Genomic DNA, 19,733 nt, shown 5'->3' with positions numbered 1-19,733 from the left:
GTGGTGTTTCAAACAACAAAACAAAATCATGCAAATTAAGTGAAAGCGATTAACTAAAACATCATGAATTGCATATGATGCATTATTATGAGACAACATGTGCACCTTTGTCGAGTGGAGTGCTCCGGCTTCTACCCTGCCCTGTAAGGGAATGTCGGACCCCTTCACAGGTAACACCGATACTGTGTGTGTGTGTGTGTGTGTGTGAGACTTTCACTTGCTACTAATTCAGGAGGCTCGGTGTGACCACAATTCAGAAGAATGTGTGCCTGAGAGTTTATCCGCTAAAAGTTCTCCCTGCTCCTGCTGCTGTACACTAAGCAACAATCTGACTTTACAACTGTTATTACGAGTGTGAAAGATTAAACCGTTTCAGAACAAGTAAATGGTGCACCTACTGTACAAAGAGTGTTTTTTTTTTCAGGGTATATGGAGATTTTTTACAGAATAAGCAAAAATGCTTTACAGTATACATGGCAGCGGTGATGCGTTATTTATGTGGCAAAGCTACGATGGCTAAATGAGTAAATTTAGGAAACAGGATCACAAGACACATTTCTGGATGGAGGTAGGGCGGTCAACAGCTACATCACATTGTGGAAGTTAACCTAATTGTACTAATGACCAGAGAAAGAGTGGGAAATAAAAATTTCAAAGGAATACCAATATTATTTTGTTGTGTTATCTTTATCAGTATTCTTTTTGTTGTCTTTATTTTTAGCATGAGGACCTAGAGGAGTGATTATATTACAAAGCACCCTATCTCATCCTTGTACGCGTGTTGGTGTCTGCATGTATGTGCATGTGAGAAAGGGACGGTGTGCATGTTAACTGACGTACTGCTCTGGGTGGCTCAGAGTCTGGTCTGCGCCTCTGGGATGTAAATCTCAATGCTGTCTGCACTTTCTGTAGCTGAGTTCTGCCGCACTGAGGCAGCCCTCTTGGCTGCCATCAGCCTTTTCCGTGCCTCTTGCCGCTGCTTTTCGGTGCTTTCCAGAGACCGGTCCCTCACCAGGGGTGGGTAACCTTTTGGTGGCTTCTTTGGCACTGGTGGAGGCATTCTTCTCTCCTGAAGGGAGACAAAAAGTAGTAATGCTTATTGTAAAACTGTTACTAATAAAAACAACAAAGAAACATCTGCAGTAAATTCACATTAATGGACTAGAAATAAACAACATAAGACATACTGAGCAGTCAGAGCACAAACTGATTAAAGAGGAAGTGGACCTTTTTTTACATGTGCACTCATTATACAACTAGCCATGTGTTCACACTTCAAACCTGTTTGGTGGCTTTTTGATCTTTGTCATTTTCTTCCATGAAACTGACTTTCAAAGTGACTTAAAATGCTCTGAAAAATCTCATCGATTTACAGTGCTATTAACAATGCACTGCGGTGGGTTGGCACCCTGCCCGGGATTGGTTCCTGCCTTGTGCCCTGTGTTGGCTGGGATTGGCTCCAGCAGACCCCCGTGACCCTGTGTTCGGATTCAGCGGGTTGGAAAATGGATGGATGGATGGATTAACAATGCACCTTTGTTGCATTACCAAAAATATTTTTTAATGCCCGTACTTTAGAAATGCCCCATGGTGATGGAGTGTTTGGCACCTCTGCTTTACATTCCCAAAGTCCAGGATTCCATTCCCAGCACAGCCACTTGTCCCCTTGGCCTTTGTCTTACGGTGTTTGAATTTTCCTCCTTAATCTTAAAGACGTGTATTATGTTAACTGATTGTGTGCCCTGTGATGGACTGGAGTCCCATTTAGGTGGTCTCCCTGCCTCGTGCTCACTGTCGACGGGATCAGATCAGTCAGGTCAGATAGTGAATTGATAGGTGTAACACTAAAAGAGACCTAAAATTATGGAAAGATGTAACTGTAACTATTAAGCATTTCATTTCTACTGTTTTACACATTAGGGAATTACCAATAATTTTCTAGTCTTCATGAAGACCTAAACAGATCAATCTGATCTTTGTCAAGCATGCACACCTGGGGACCACCTTTCAAGCTCAGACAAGGTAAGCATTACCACCCCAGGAAAAGAGGGGGCATGTCGTTAACAATGTCTTGTTTTTAGATCCGAAGCCCGATGGGCTCCCTACACTCCTCCTAGTCACAAGCCCGTTTCAGCAGTGGCGCCATAAAAACGGACACAACCCAAAGAATGACGTTAAAATTCGCTCAAGCATCGGCGAGGACAGAGCTCCCGAGAATGCCTTATTCTCTGACTGCAAGAATCATTAGGCAAAGAGCATTTTCTGTTACGCCCATGGCACTATTTTGATTTGGATTATGAAATTATTAAAAAGGGTGACCTGGTCGGTGCCTCAACGTTGCTTTTTTGTTGCTGTGCGTCTCTTGTGTCAGTCACACCCCAAACATCAACTCATTTTTGTTGAATAAACAGCAGTAGACTAACATCTGCTTTATGCTGTTTGTCACCTGAAGACTTGGTGAGGACTAGAAGATTTTTAGTTATGTCCTGAGTTGAAAAACCATTGAAATAAGAAGCACGTGTTTTTACTTTTTCACATTACTGTACATCCTTCTCACCTCATCATTAGGTGTAGAGATGAATATCCACTTTACTGATGTTTCATAAGCACAATTAACACCAAAAGACTGCGGTAGGCTGGCACCCTGCCCGGGGTTTGTTTCCTGCCTTGCGCCCTGTGTTGGCTGGGATTGGCTCCAGCAGACCCCCATGACTCGGTAGTTAGGATATAGCGGGTTGGATAATGGATGGATGGATTAACACCAAAAGAAGAGTAATGAAGTAATAGTTGCCATTTTGGAGCACCTAAACTAAAGTGTTACAGCTCCTTTTATAGGAAGTATCTTAGGGTGGTATGTACTAAATAAAGGCAGAAGAACAACAGCTTCCCACTGAATTCTCAGTCCTCTGTCCAAATTCTTCATTCTGCAGCCAGACACCTTCAGACATGTTTCACTCTCCATTGACTCTCAAGCATAAAGAGTAAAAACTCCTGAAGCTCACTTGGAGAGGATGTTTGCAATTGAAGAATACATATAAAATTGAACACTGCAGTACTTCAGTAATTTTAATTTACCGAGGATTCGGTATTCCCACCAGCTGGCTGCTTGTGGTCACAAGTTGAATTAAACATGGATGCTTTTAGACTAGGACTCACACCAGGTTGCTAACTCGCCTTTTCCACCACAGATAATAATAATGCTGGGAAGTGTTACACATTGACATTACATTTTTGGAACGTCAGGTTTTATTTTCAAAAGTTTGATTGTCAGGATAGAATTTAATGAAATGGGTGTACTGTTGTTGTTGTTAAATGGTCCGACTCAAACCACCTACACCTGAACACCAGCAAAACCAAGGAGCTGGTGGTGGATTTTAGGAGGCCCAGACCCCTCATAGACCCAGTGATCATCAAAGGTGACTGTGTGCAGATGGTGCAGACCTATAAATATCTGGGAGTGCAGCTGGATGATAAATTAGACTGGACTGCCAATACTGATGCTCTGTGCAAGAAAGGACAAAGCCGGTTATACTTCCTTAGAAGGCTGGCTTCCTTCAACATCTGCAATAAGATGCTGCAGATGTTCTATCAAACAGTTGTGGCGAGCGCCCTCTTCTACGCAGTGGTGTGCTGGGGAGGCAGCATTAAGAGGAAAGACGCCTCACGCCTGGACAAACTGGTGAGGAAGGCAGGCTCTATTGTTGGCATGGAGCTGGACAGTTTAACATCTGTGGCAGAGCGAAGGGCGCTCAGCAGGCTCCTATCAATTATGGAGAATCCACTGCATCCATTAAATAATGTCATCTCCAGACAGAAGAGCAGCTTCAGCGACAGACTGCTGTCACTGTCCTGCTCCACAGACAGATTGAGGAGATCGTTCCTCCCCCAAACTATGCGACTCTTTAATTCCACCCTGGGGGGTAAACGTTAATATTTAACATTATACATAGTTATTGTCTGTTTTTTTCACCTGTATTATTATCATTCTTTAATTTAATATTATTTATTGTATCAGTATGCTGCTGCTGAAGAATGTGAATTTCCCATTGGGATTAATAAAGTATCTATCTATCTATCTATCTATCTACTGATGAAAACTTGTATCAACCCGCTTAAACCAATTCTTAGCCATGCATGGCCACAGCAACATCAGACACAAGGCAGAAGCCAAGTCTGGACAGAGAGAGGTCCGTCACTGCGCCTGCTTACACACAAGCATGCCGACGCATGGGGTCACTTAAACTAACTCGATCATCTTTGGGTTTTTACAGTGCGGAGAAAGAATGGCGAACCTGAGGAAAAAATCCACATGGACACGATAGCATGTGCACCCTCTAGAAAGATAAAAACTAGGAGGTGTCTATTATATGAATTAACTATACCCATTGAGAATATAATAACAGGCATAGAAAAACACAAAACGTACAAAACAATTTAAGATGAACAAACTTAAGTTACAAGCTCATCTGGAATACTAGTGTAACACAGATACTGTATAAGGCCACTTCACCGTGTAAACATGAAGTTACACACACTGGAGGACCAACACAAATTACTTTTAAGGCTGAAAATAAGAACCACTTCATTAGGCAGAAGGGGTATAGCCTGGTGTCAGATAGCCAGACAGGTGAGTGGAGCAGATGCCAGCCACAATTTAAGAAGCAACTCAATGAGGCACTTATTAAACAAGCTGCATGGGCACAATGGCATTTTCTCTTCTGTGAAGGCTACCAGAAGCCTGAATCCGAGCTTGACCACAGAGGGATATTTCTGCTGAAAAATTGCTCTCATATTTTATTTTTATTTTTTTTAACAGAAAAGTCACAAAACAGTTTGATTACTCCTCAGATTGTGTGTCGATAGTGTACTCTATACTTGACAATAATGACCCCTATAAAGCAATTCAGTATGAATACAAAATAAAAGATGGAACACTGCTGTAGCAAGTTGCCACAGACTACCATAGACTGGTAGACAGTCATGACCTTGTCGTATGCTTTATCTGGAAAGTTTCACGATTGGGTTTGCATGCAAGGTCTGCAGCTGGAAAACATCTGGATCAGGTTGCCCAGGATTCTAAACCCAAGTTTTTTTTTGTTTTTTTTTTACAAATACAATTAACCTGGAATTTATAAGTAGTGAGAAAATGTAAAAGGGGCTTCTGCATGACCACATATTAGAGTCAAGAGATGGAGATCAATGGACAAACCTTTGCACCACAACTCTGATGTCGGACTTTCTATGTCATCAACAGAAAGTTGCTTATAATGTGAATCTGCACACTGGACATTCATCCTGTATAAGTTTCCTATACTGAGTCTTACGTTTACATGGATGCTAATTTTATAAACCTGCAGGGCCCGCCATTCTCTTGCAGAGTACACATACACATATTTAGTATAGCATGTGTTTGGACTGGGGCACCAAGGTGGCGCAGTAAGGAGACCTTGGTTCACTTCCCAGGTCCTCCCTGCGTGGAGTTTGCATGTTCTCCTTTGTCTGTGTGGGTTTGCTCCCACAGTCCAAAGACATGCAGGTTAGATGCATTGGCGATCCTAAATTGTCCCTAGTGTGTGTGTGTGCCCTGCAGTGGGCTGGTGCCCTGCCTGAGGATTTGTTCCTGCCTTGCACCCTGTGTTGGCTGGGATTGGGTCCAGCAGACCCCCGTGACCCTTTGTTAGGATACAGCGGGTTGGATAATGACTGACTGTCTGTGTTTGGACTGTTAAAAGAAGCTCCCAAAAGGACATGCAAACCCCACCTCAATGACACTGCAGTCTAGAACAGTGTTATCCAACCTCGGTCCTGGGGACCCCCTGTGGCTGCAGGTTTTTGTTCCAACCAGCTTTTGTTTTTAATTGGACTCCTGGGCTAATGAAGTGATGTGTTATTTCCCAAGTTCTGTGTTTTGGGAACAATATAGAAATTAGAAAACTAAGTTTGGTAAAAAATATATATATATTATGTGGGAATATCCATCCATCCATTTTCCAACCCGCTGAATCCGAACACAGGGTCACGGGGGTCTGCTGGAGCCAATCCCAGCCAACACAGGGCACAAGGTAGGAACCAATCCCAGGCAGGGTGCCAACCTACCACAGGACACACACAAACACACCAAGCACACACTAGGGCCAATTTAGAAACTCCAATCCACCTAACCTGCATGTCTTTGGACTGTGGGAGGAAACCGGAGCGCCCGGAGGAAACCCAGACAGACACGGGGAGAACATGCAAACTCCACGCAGGGAGGACCCGGGAAGCGAACCCGGGTCTCCTAACTGCGAGGCAGCAGCGCTACCACTGCGCCACCGTGCCGCCCTATGTGGGAATAATGTTTTTTTTTTCTTTTTAACAATATTTTCATTTTGATTTTCATTCTACTTTTCCAGATGTTCTGATTGTTTAATTAATCCACTATTTACTAATTAGTGGGTCTGACTCTAAAGTACTTGCAGCCTTTGATTATTCAGTGTTGTTTGCCAGCGTGTCTGCTCTGCTCATTTTTAATTGTCATCAATAAGATACAACAAAGGGGAAAAACTGCACAGAGAAAAAGGGCAAAATATAATGAAATCAACAAAAGAGAATTAAGCATTTAAATATATAGCAAAAGCGGACATATTTCTAAATGTCTTATAAATGTAAAAATCATGCTGCTGTGCTTTTCTGAATGTCGAATAAAAGAAAAATAGTACCAGCTAATTAAATGAGATCAGCGTTATCAGATTGTTGTCACTGATTAGGAATCAGGTTGGAACAAAAACCCGCAGCCACCGTGGGCCCCCAGGACCGAGGTTGGGAAACACTGGTCTAGAATACACTGCTTCTCTGGCACAAATAAAGCTGCACCCTCTAATATAAGGAAAGCCAGTATTAGGGATCGCCCTGCAGACGACCATTAATCAGGCAGTCTATCACACATTGCAACATCCGGCGTTTGAATCCTGCACCTGGCCGTTGTCTGTGCGGAGTTTGCACATTCCCAAAGGTGTTCAGGTTGGCTGATTAACAACTCGACAGTAAACTGGTAAGACTGTGAATGAGAGCAGGCATTCATGTGCTCAGTTATGGACCAGCACCCTGTCCAGGCCGTTTCCTGTGTTATGTCCTATAGCCCTTAATTAGAATAATTGAGTTTCCCAATGTTAAGTTACATTATATTTACCCTCTATTGAAATAAACAGTCAGTAAACACAAAGGTATGAATACAATACACAATATGGGTAAATGGATGGCTATATGTTTGTCCAATAAGCAAATCCACACTATTAAACCTATCTCTGCCAAATTTTGCACGAGTTACCCACTTGTACAGGGAATGATCATTGGCCATTTTTCATTCTTAAATTTGACTGCATTTTCACTTTTTTTAGGGAACTGCCCCTAGGATGGATTTTTGGGACTTACCACTGGTATGCAAAGTTGTTCAGTACAGTGGATTTCATTGGTGAAATTTTAGTTTAAGGCCAACAATTTTACCCCTGGGGAGTTTATTTAGTTTACAATACATTGTCAAGACAAATAACCTAATGTTTACAATTTGTGATTATTGTCTTAACCCCTTATTTTTAATGCCCTTTTCAAAACCGAGTTCACCTAGTGTATTACATTTTGTTGTCTCTGTTCAAGACTTGGCTGTTCTGTAAGCCTCATTGGAGAACTAAATCCCAAAAAAATGGATGAAGGCATCTCTCAGATGTACCTTCTGCACTAGTGAGGCCAGCAACAAATACTTTTTGTCATTGTACTGTAAAGTATAATGCCAATCAATTGAAATGAACTAAATTAAACTTCATGGCTTAGTTGATAATCATTAGCAAAAGCAGCTATATTGACATCAAAATATTTCCCTGTCTGACTTCCTGCATGATTTCATTTTATTAATTAAAGACGTTATAATTTAAAAAAGGACCCTGAGTGAATAAACAACACTTGACTTTGGCACATATTTCATTATTTATTAAAGAATGTTATGCATTAACCAATACCCTGTATGCAAAGGTATTTGGACTCAATAGGTAGTTACACCACGTTCAGCAGCAATAAATGCAACCAGACATTTGGCATAGGGAGACACTGGCAGGGCGGCCACTCCTGGGTAACAACTGTCCCAAACTGTCTAGAGCACGGGTGTCGAACTCCAGGCCTGGTGGGCCGCAGTGGCTGCAGGTTTTCATTCTAACAGTTGACCAGTTTTCACTGCTAATTAACTCCTTTTCCCTTCATGTTACTAGCCCTATTTTTAAGGATTCAGTCCTCTCAATTGATTCTTTTCTACATTAAATGACAGGCAAACAGAAATAAGACATGAAACGAGCCAACAGATGACCAGCTAAATTGGGGCTTCAAACATCAACCAATTTCACTCCAACCAGTTGCTTAATGAGAAGCCAATTCTGGCTGTTAATTAAACCTGTTGTTTAATTCCATGGCTTGCTGCTGCTCTCAGTAGACATTTCCCAAACTGCTGATTTTCTGTTTCTGATTACTGACCTGAGAGAGCAACCTTACCAAGACCATCACCTTTCTTTATGTTCAGATAATGTGCTTAGCTTGTCCCCTGTTTGTTCATTTTGTGTCAAATTATTGTTTGGCTGCTAATTAAGGAAAAAGAAAGAATTAAAGGGTCTTAGCTGAGTTACTTAAAACTAAGGCAAAAGTTAATTAGCAGCAAAACCGGTCACTATTTAAGAAGGCGGTTAGGATGAAAACTTGCAGCCACTGCGGCCCTCCAAGCCCGGAGTTCGACACCCCTGGTCTAGAGCTTTGACTCTTCAGTGGAGATTGAGAGCCTGGCTCGGTAAATCTTTCTACACTTATAGACAAAATTGTTTTCTGGTGGTTTTCAAACACTTTAGGAGAACATACCACTAGAGCTTGTGTGTCGGATGCCAAGAGCCAAACTTAGTTTGGCCTAAATCAAAGTGTTCAAACAGCTACCCCTTATTATCCATTTGAATTGTTACAAAGGCAGTAAGTTGTTCATGTCATGAAATTTACCCCGAAAGCCAAACTAATAAAAAAAGCCCAAAGTTTGGTGTCTTCTTTTTACAGAGTCTCTCCTTTTGATTCTGCTACAGCCCATGAAAAGATCTGACTGAAGTAACTATGCAGTAATAGGGAAAATTGGACTGGGGGCAAATATTTTATCACTTCATTTCTAAAATGTTCCTTTTCCTTTCATTTAATGGCTGCGCTCAATTAAGGATTTTTTTTTTCATCATTGAGGCATGCGCTTCTATTTATTACTAGTGTGTGCATTGTAAAGCAACCACTAACAGTGCAAATTGCACATGCCCTAGCAGAACGTGAACTTGCTTTTCATTCTGTGGTCGCTCAATTGTGGTAGGCCTTGGTACTCTGGAGCACTCTGGAGTAAATTGTGGGGCCTATTTTTAGTGGAACACAATCATTTCCCTGGGTTGTGGCACAATATTTATTATCATGAAAATGTTTCCAGACAGCAAAACAGGGCAGTATTTGTATGACTAAAACTTCATGTTAAAGATAACAGTGTAGCCAATAGCAAAGAAGGCTATTTGGACACCTTGTAATCAGAAGAAGCATAAAAAAGAGCAATACTCCACCTACAGTATTATACAGTTTTTCACTTTATGCAATATTGTATTATTTAACCATCTCTCAGTTATCCATCCATCCATTATCCAACCTGCTATATCCTAACTACAGGGTCACGGGGGTCTGCTGGAGCCAATCCCAGCCAACACAGGGCACAAGGCAGGAAACAAACCCCGGGCAGGGCACCAGCCCACCATAGTCTCTCAGTTATTTTAAAACGTTTTTCCTGTATAGAGATGCAGGGAACTATGCTAGTGGCATAAAGAGAAAAGTAAAAGACAGCCATGGTTGGGGTCGTGATTCTCACACTGCACACCAAACCAGTTTGCGGATGGAGCTTAAATGAATTTTAGGATTTTGGAGTAACCCTAGAGAAAAAAGCATTCAGACACAGGGGGAATGTTAACATTTCATACAGAAAGTGACCAAACCAGGTAGCAAACATGGCTCTCAGTGTTATAATCAAGGAATCTCATATTAGGTTGAAAGTTGGAAATGAAATCTCAAACTTCTGATTCTGACTACAGTTTTTCTACCAGGGGTCGCCAACTCTGGTCCTGGCTGCAGCTTTCATTCTAACCCTTTTCTTAATGAGTGACGTGTTTTTGCTGCTAATTATTTAATTGACCTGCTCTTGAAGACTCAGACCCCTTAATTCAGGGGTCCTCAGTCACGGTCCTGGAGGGCCACAGTGCCTGCAGGTTTCTGCTCCAACCCAATTGCTTAATAAGAAGCACTTAATGCTCAAGTAACACTTCTGCTTCACTTTAGTTGTCTCAATCGTTAAGATTTTGAACCCTTATTGCTTATTTTAGTCTTAAACAGCTGTAGTCTTAGTTTTTAATTGCAATAACATGCAAATGACAAAAGAGATCAGCATTTCTTCATTTATCTTGTGACCATTTATACCTGTGTGTATTTATCATGCACTATAGGGTTTAATTAAATAGGAAAGTGAAGAAAAAAAGTGAATGACTGAGAACTACTCATCCATTTTAGCCTTCAAATCATTTGGATGATATCCTTAGAAAGGGGAAGAAAATCTAGGATATGAGAATGACCTGACATGACAGAGTTAAAGCACTAGGAAGCCATGAAATTAAATTACTGGCAATAATTGCTTTCTAATTAAGCAACTGGGTAAGAACAAAAACCTGCAGCCACTGCGGCCCTCCAGGACTGTGACTGAGGACCCCTGCCTTAATTGTTTCTTTTTCCTTAATTAGCAGCCAAACAATAATGAGATACAAAATGAGCCAAAACAACTGGTGTCCATCATATGATATCTGAAAATAAAGAAAGGTGAAGGTCTCAGGAATGCTGACCTGCTCAGGTCCACAAAACATTTTAACAGTGCTCTTAGAAAAGAGAAAGTCAAGAATTTCGGAAATGTCTGTTATTGTACAATGAGAGCAGCAACAAGCCACTGAATTAAAGAACTTGTTTAATTAACGACAGGCATCAACACCTCATTAAGCAACTGGTTGGAGTTTGAGGCCCTGACTTAGTTGGACTTCTGTTGGCTCCCTCACTTCTCATTTCATTTCTGTTTGGGTGCCATTTAAGGAAAGAAATGAAGCAATTCAGAGGAACAAATCTTAAAAAAACAAGTCAATTAAAATGAATTCACAAGAAGTTGATTAGCAGCACAAGCAGGGCACTCATTAAAAAAAAAGGGTTAGAATGAAAACCTGCAGCCATGGTGGCAACCCCTGCACTATACCACACTGCCTATTCAGCATGGCTGATATGAACTGAGTTTTTGTGACACCAGCCATTTCCTGCAATCCACCATTCGTCTGTGACACTGGAATTCTTTAAACAGTGACTGAATTACAAAGTTGCCTTAAAAAAAAACAAAAAAATGAAGACAGTCCCTGGGCTGGATAACAAATGTTCCACTCTACTCATGATGCTTAAATATTTAACGCAACAGGAATGCTTTTGCACTTTGACAACTAAAAGTAGCAAAGAACAGAAGACCTCTTTAATTAGCCAATGTGAAGACACAATAATGCTACTGATGCATGTCAATGTTCTTTCTCTCATGGTGAGTGGACCTGTAAGGTGTTCCCTACTGGCCTTTGAGCAACAGTGCGCCATAGCTTGTCAATAAATGAAGAAGTCACAAAAAAGGAAAGGCAAATTGAATGAATGGATGACATGTGACTTCCTAGGAAAGCTGTGCAGTTAACTAATAAGACGGAGCGAACAAGCGACATATGTGGGTTTGCTGAGTCATTCGGTCCACCTGAGGTTGTTCACTCAAGTTTTCAGTTTGTCAATGTTACATTTTTGTAAATGAGGTTGTCCTTTTGGACACTGACAGTTGAAAAAACAAACATCAGAACCAAAACATGAAAACAAGAGCAGGTTTCAACCATATTGGTATTCAAAGTGAGAGATCCCTGTAGACATCAAGACCTTTTAGAAAAATTCATCTGACAGAAGGAGCTCTTTCCAGTTTTATTGGCTATTGTTACTTGCACATCTTCAGTAGGTGGAGAATGAAGAGTCAAAACGTTATGTGACTTATGTGTCATGTGACCAGCAACAGGCATAAACAACATGGCCATGAGCTGTGCAGTCGACACCATAATATGGCACTGATCGCAGTAAAAAAAAATTCAAAATGTTGCCATCATCAATAAAATAATACCAATCAAACATTAATAAGCAATATGAATACTTTTATACATGAAACAGATAAATTCCTTGTGTGCTGAATGAAAATTCATAACATATAAGACCTGTCACTTTATACTTTACCATTGTAACTTATAGAATTTCCACGTAGAAGTTCCAAATACTTGCAGAGGTATTGGACGAAGCACAGCAAACATGCTCTTATCAGGGCAGACATTAGTTTAACCCTAAACCTCATGTTTACTTACCGTTTGAAATCATTACAGTATGTTGGGAATAAAATCACACAAGTGGGCTTTGTAGATGCCCATCACTTACTTAAACATTCTTCATTTCGACACCAAGCCTAATTTTAACTCACACTTTCGACATTAAGAGAAACAGCAATTTCCAAAAATTGTAATTTTTCAATACATTTGCTTAAAAGTTATAATAATTTCTAATAAGCGAAGACAAAAAAAAAATATTGTGGTCATCAAGAAAATGATGTGTGGCTTGTTAGTACAGTGGTAAGCACTGCTGCCTAACCGCTCCATAGTGCTTGGTTTAGACCAGTGGTCCTCAATCACGGTCCTGGAGGGCCGCAGTGGCTGCAGGTTTTCATTCCAGCCAGTGTCCTAATTAGAACTCAGTCCTTGCTGATAATGATAGCTGGCGTTTAACTCTATGCCTAGTTAGCGCTTTCATTCATCAAATACAAATTTGACTTACTTTGTAGATCAGAGGTCCTCAAGTGCAGTTCTGGAGGTCCGCAGTGGCTGCAGGTTTTCACTTTAACCAATTTCTTAATTAGAACCCGTTTATTTACTACTAAAGCAATATGTTTTTTGGGCTTAATTTTAGTCCTCTGGCCTGTTACCATTCAGAACCCTTAATTGCCTATTTTAGATTTTAGTAGCTGAATTTAAGTTTTAATTGTGGCCTGTTTTCTTAATCAGACATGAGTTAATAATGAGATACAGATAACCAATAAACCAGCAGTTCTCCAGCTCACGTGCTTACCATGAAGTATCTGTGATAAAAATATTTAGAAAAGAATGAGAGGGGAATTGGAAGGACCATTACGTTTAAATCTGTTCTGGTCCACAAAACACATGGATAATGTTCTCACAGAAGGAAACTCTACAGTGCAATTCAAATTACTCTTGGAAGAATGCAAGCATTAACAAGCCCAAAAGTTCAATACCAAGTTTCATTATCAGCATGGACTGCTTTCTAATTAGGAAACTAGTTGGAATAAAAAGCTGCAGCCCTCCAGGACAGTGTTTGAGGACCCCTGGTGTAGACCTTGGCTTGGTCACAGTCTGTTTTTCTGTTAATAATCACCTCATTTAATATGTTTTGATGGGTGCAGTGTTTTTCACATTTTTTCCTGTGTCTGTGTGGGTTTTTCTTCATGTACTCCATTTTTCCCCTTTACATCCCAAAGACGTTCATGTGAAGTTAACTGGTGTCTGTAAACTGGCAACACAATCAGTGGTGTGTGCAAGACTGTGCCTTGTGATTAACTAGCGTCTGCCTTGCAACTGAAGCTGCAGCTCCCCATGACATCACAAAACTTGATTAAAGGAGTTCAGGAAATAGAGGGATGGTATATAAGGAAGTCATAAGGAGTGACCAAGATGGCAGCTTTTGGTAGAAAGTTGTCAGAGGAGTCTACCTGTCCTTTACCTTCTTTTCAGGAAGAGCCAAGTGCTTCCAGTTGTTGGCTCTCAGCTGATGCAGTTCGTCAAACTTCATGCTGATATTCTCAATGGACAACTGCAGCATGTCCCAGAATCCCGCTAAATCCTGAGAAGTCGGCCGAGGGTGAGAAATGGGGTTCTGTTCAAAGAAAACAAGGTTTGTGCATGGTTATTTTTTTATATTAAACGTGTTAGACTGGTGTCAGCAGTGCAATGTCACTTGCTGCTAACTGTAAGCAAGGTATTTAAACAAAGTTTTCAGAGTTAAAGAGCAGCACTGACAGTTATAGTAATTTAGCACCAAAACAGAGCAACTCTAACTTTTGAGGTTTCAGGATTTCTAAGTCATCTCTTTTTAAAGTACACCCAGGATTGATCAAAGCATTGTCACCGATTTAACTCCAGGACACTAACCTGTTGGGGACATGATATGAGCCTCCATTTCCTTTCTGACAGTTCATAATATAATTATTCACCCTGCAGTTTTTGATCATCATTGCTTCACTATAGACCCTAAAAGCTTCTCTTTTAGCAAGATGGTGCAATGAAACAGTCTGCTTTGTATTATAAATTCTAAAAGCAACACTTGATGTCTATCCAGACCTAACAACATGAAATCATTTCTAAACAGGTAAAAAGCTGCCTCTGCCTGAAATCCTGTGCACAACTCTAAGCTTTGGCAGGTCACCAGTCTGCTCTCCATTGTGTCTGCGGGCTTTGGCGTCAGGCATAAACTCCCAACACACTCAGAATGAGACAGCTGCAGAGACAAGCCTTGCATGCTTGCTAATCTGAGCTCACCTCCCCTCTGCCTGAGACGATCTCCATTTCAAAAGGAGGCACAGTTGCTAATCTGCCCAGATAGCGTACGTAATCATGGTAACGGCAGGTCAACATACCAAGTTTTCTTCACACAGCTCCCGGAACTGCTGGAATTTCTGAGACATCAGCAGCTGGGCGCTGCCCACTGCACTTCGGATCTTCCCTAAAACTAAGCCAGGAGACAAAGACTTAGTTATTTTGGTAAAGATATTGGGTAAAAACAGAGAAAACAGTAAGGCAGAATTGTAGGATGAACAAATGTTAAGTCAAGAAAAGATCCAGGCAGTCACTGAGAAAAATGACAAAGTTAGGGTTTTGAACACGTTTAGTTGATTGGTTTGGTCCAATCTGTACAGTTTTGAATGCTAGATTTTATGTATGTATGTAGGTAGGTAGGTAGGTAGGCATGAATTTATTTTTCTCTATGCATTTCAATGCTCAATATTTTTGATTTTTAGCTTAAAAATGTGTAACTTTAGAATAGGACATACAACATATACAAAGTAAAGTCAAGTACATTATTGATAGAAATACTAAACTTTGCAATGCCAAAGATACATATAAACTGTACATTTTTGGCACCTGCAACAAAGAGAAAGTATGTGGAAATGTTCTATACTTTCAGTGTCAAATACTATAGCATGCCACTATTAGACCTGCATATTCCAGTCAGGCACCAAGGGAAGAGACCAGCCATAGATGTGGGCAGCAGTCTGTCACATGACTCATACACACACACACCAATGGGGGGGGCTAGTTCACAGTCATCAATTAACACTTGGACATAACCATCTGGTAGGCAGCAGCATTTGCCACTAAGCTGCCCACACCTTAGATGTTATCTTAGTCAATTATTATTAAAAAAACGATGGCTAGTCTAACTTACATTTCAGATCACATGCAAATATAAACAACAAAAAATGTGTGTGGCATTGAAAAAATCACTATTCACATAAAAAAAGAACTTTTGGATTTTTCGTTATATCTTATTCTACAATTGTGGCTCCCAAATATTCTCTAACTTATTTTATCCAGCAGTTATTTAAAATTCATCTGACAAAAAAATATCATCATTGTGTCATTCATCACACAAAAAAATATTTTAAAATTCTATTAATTCAAAGGTAGATTTCATAAACATCATTTTGCCTTTTTGGGACTCCAGTAGTATTTTCTTTTTGAAAAACAAGTGTATATTTGTATAAGTCCACGACAGAATAAAAAAAAAATAAAAAACTTACACTAAAAGCTTCTTGTTACGTTCACAGTTGGGAAACATCTGACTGGAAAACAACAAGAAGTGGAGCCTCCAGCCAAAACCAAATGCTGTGTTCAGGTGCTTTTGAAGTTACCATTTGTGACCACACGCCTTCTCACTTCATTTTGTTTATGTGCATCACTGGTTAGTGTTTTGGAAGAAAAGTGACATTGCTGTTTATTTTCTGCTACATCATGTGAAAGGCAATTAAAGATTAGCTATCATTTTTTTTCTTGAACATAAAAAATAAAGGAATTGCATTAAGGGAGTATTACATTGCTCCAAATTCAATATGGCCTTGAAATGAAACGATTCTGTTGGGATGATTATTATTACTAAAAATGTTATATAATAAAATGAGGTGAGAGGTCAGCATTACATCACAACATGGCCGAATTGGGCAACAAAGTCCAAATTCTTCCACCGGATAACTAATATGAGGAAAGGCTTTCATGAAGAATTTTCCACTAGATAGCTTTTATTTATAACATTTTCCACAGAATCTAAAAACACCAGTACTGCTGCAACCTCAAGAGAACTAGCCTCACCCAAAGTGCACCTCATGAAAGGGACCTCTAAACAGGTCATTTCAAATGAATGAAATATAAGGTGACCAGAAGCCCTGAACTAACAGAGAGAAACAGTATGAGAGGGAGAATGACGAGGACTTCCAGGACCACCTTGATTCACAGGTTCTATGATCTTTCAAAGGGAGCTGCTGTGTGGGTATTACACTTACCAGTGTGTTAGGGCCATCTCACATTAACTCCAGTGATCTCCCATCATGTAGTCTTACAAATCTGCAACTCATTCCAACAGAATCAAACACGCTTGATTATGTCTTAAGTTGTAGGGCTGGGTGTATGCAATATTCGAGAACCAATAAGTGTTCATTCAGACGTACAGTGCACATAATGAAATTATATGGAATAAGGAATATGGTTGTTTGGACCTCACAGACTGAAGAGAGTCTTTACATACTACAACATAATTGATACAATTTAAAAAAGGGATGAAAGTACAGCTGACCTGCACCTGGAAAGCATTTATACAGCACTGCTCCATCACGTTAATAGCAAGCTCACAATATTTAAAAAAAGCTAAACAGTACTGGAAAACCGTCATGGAGTTGTGTAATTGGCTGTTGTAATCCCCTGCACTTTCTGGTCCTGTAATCTGACATCCACAGGTCACAAGATCAGTAAATTCAGTCATCATCTTTGACATCCCCTCCAATTAGAAGTCATATAACGTGACACCAGCTGTACTCGTTGTTCCTGCATTTGAGGAATAAACCTGGAGGTCCCTGTCTCTTCAAACCTTTGTTTGCATCTAAGAGCTTCACTATAGCATTACTTTCAAAATGATCTTACTGGACAAGAATAATAATAATAATAATAATAATAATAATAATAATAATACATGCTAGCTAGAATTATTACTGCGCTTTGAACACCCAATCAGTTTGTTATTTTTTTGGTCATTATTGATTCTACAGGAATGGCATAGAAGATATCTGCTGAGACAAAAATGAGTCGTAGAAATGCTCAGGCACCTCAGGCTGAATGTCATAATCTGTATACAATGACATGGTTTTCGTTGAATACTTAGGCACGAATTGAAGTAATTTAGATTTTCAAAAGAAATTCAATATAAAGTTAAAGGGTGCCAGAGTGAGATATCAGCTCTTTTTCAAGTATATGCATGTGCACTTTCATGCATCCTAATACTGAGTCATGTTAATCTGCATGTATTTGGGATTGGGGAGGAAAAGTGGAGCACCCCGACAAAGCCAACTTATACATTAGGAGAATATGCATACCTCATACCTCAAACTGATAGTGAATCCGCTGAAGGTCCAAGACACTGAGAGGAACCATAGCACCACAGTGCTGCTTTCCAAGAGACATTTGGCTTTAAATGGGCCATAATTGTCCAAAGTTATTGAGTGCAAGGCTGATTTAATGTCAGCCCAAAAAAATAATATTTCTTCAGGTATTGTACTCTAAGAGAAATAATGGCACAGTCTGCACAATTCTATGAAATCAGACATATGAAGTATACATTTTGTTTTTTCAGGTACATCCATTTGTCGATCCAGCCATCCATCCATTTCTCCTGCAATATCTATCTATCTATCTATCTATCTATCTATCTATCTATCTATCTATCTATCTATCTATCTATCTATCTATCTATCTATCTATCTATCTATCTATCTATCTATCTATCTATCTATCTATCTATCTATCTATCTATCTATCTATCTATCTATCTATCTATCACCTGAACCTGATCTTTTCTTTATAGGCTGGTGTCAGTTCCACGAGCATAGCATGTAAGGAAGAGCCTAGCGTTTGATTAGATGTTAATCTACTGTCTGTGACACACAAGGACACACTCACACCACATCTTCTAGGAACATAAAATTCTTAAATATATACATTTATGAAACTGATTGAAGTTAAAGGTTTCATAGCTATGTATGTTCTAAAGCCAATTTCACAAACAGAGTCAATGAGAGATCATGTTGAGAAAATAACAGAATATTGCCATAACTTGTTATACTCAAAATTCATTTTTTAAATTGATTCAGCAATTGAATTTTGTGGCCAGTTTGTGTGTGTTTTATATTGGAGGTAACAGGTAGAACCCTAGGCCTCTGGCAGGCTATATTAAACTGGATTGCAAAGATGTTTGACAGCACTAATCTATATATATAAAATTCTTTTTTGCGTTTGAAACGGAAATGACGTATGACCATGCGATATGGAAATTACGTAAAAGTGGTAAACACAAACACGCCGATCTATCCCATACAAGTGCGCCCCGCGTTGCCCTCTCCCAGCCCTCCTCTCTGGACTCCAGCGCTGACCTGTTCTTCACCGACGCCAGGCGCGGTCTCACAGAGAAAACTGCCACATTATAACTTTTTTTAAATTCGCAGTACTTGGTAGTAGAAGAGATAAACAAAACAGCTTTGCATCTTTCTACTTTTTAACTGTGCCAAGCTGTAAACAATGTGAAGAAGAGATCACCTTCAGTGGCGAGGGGTCGTAAGAACAAAGTGGATGCTGGGAGGCGCGGAATGGCGGGCTTTTCTTCTGGGTCAACAGCTTTGCAGTTTCAGGCAGCATCCTCTCTTCTCGCACTGTTTGTCACACTTTAAGTGCCCCGTCGGCTCCTGGGATAGTGGAAATCTTTGCGAATAAGTGTAATTGGCGCCATTGAAGCGGGACTCTCTTGGTAAATTGCGGTGCACGGCTACTTACTGTCCCTTAAGATGAATTCGGGTCACTAAAACCCCGCAACATTCAAGGTTGCTTTTGTGATGAATTCTTTTAAAAAGATGGAGGGTTTACATCTCTTCATGTGAAGTATTAGACTTGGGAATTGTTTGGACATTCTGCCCATTAAGCACGTAAAGGCAGCGTCCACATTTCTCAGAATAATTTTTCTCTTAAATTACAGGCACATAGTGCAAGGTTGTCAAGCAGGTAGTTTGCCCGAAACCACTCCAGTAGTACTCAATGTATCTTTACTTCTTAAATGTTAATGTTTGACTGTTTAATAATTTATACGCTTCTTACTGTAGATCTTCTTCAAATTCTTTTATCAAACTGTTTTAGTACTTAATAATTAATATTTATATAATTTCTATGTTATTGTGAATGCTCTTTATTTGTTCAAAAATAACATTGGTAATTAACAAACTTATTTTATAAATACTACATTTTCGT

The 19,733-nt window shown here is 39.9% G+C and overlaps 1 protein-coding gene across 2 annotated transcripts in view; it reads right to left on the bottom strand.

The window, feature by feature from the left end:
* Nucleotides 1–798: 798 nt before the first annotated feature.
* LOC114653422 (disks large-associated protein 1-like) overlaps nt 799–19,733 on the bottom strand; it is a 518,937-nt gene continuing 500,002 nt past the window's right edge. For both annotated transcript variants that reach the window (XM_051929152.1, XM_028803752.2), the window contains 3 exons: nt 14,813–14,904; nt 13,900–14,052; nt 799–1,069 (listed from right to left, as the gene is read on the bottom strand). In XM_051929152.1, the coding sequence (XP_051785112.1) occupies nt 854–1,069; nt 13,900–14,052; nt 14,813–14,904 (461 nt within the window). In that variant the 3' untranslated portion in view covers nt 799–853. The remainder of the gene's footprint in view (nt 1,070–13,899; nt 14,053–14,812; nt 14,905–19,733) is intronic.

The sequence above is a fragment of the Erpetoichthys calabaricus genome, chromosome 6 (genome assembly GCF_900747795.2).
Source record: "Erpetoichthys calabaricus chromosome 6, fErpCal1.3, whole genome shotgun sequence".
Lineage (NCBI taxonomy): Eukaryota > Metazoa > Chordata > Cladistia > Polypteriformes > Polypteridae > Erpetoichthys > Erpetoichthys calabaricus.
The sequence above is the reverse complement of the archived record's forward strand: the minus strand, read 5'-3'. Positions and strand labels throughout refer to the sequence as shown.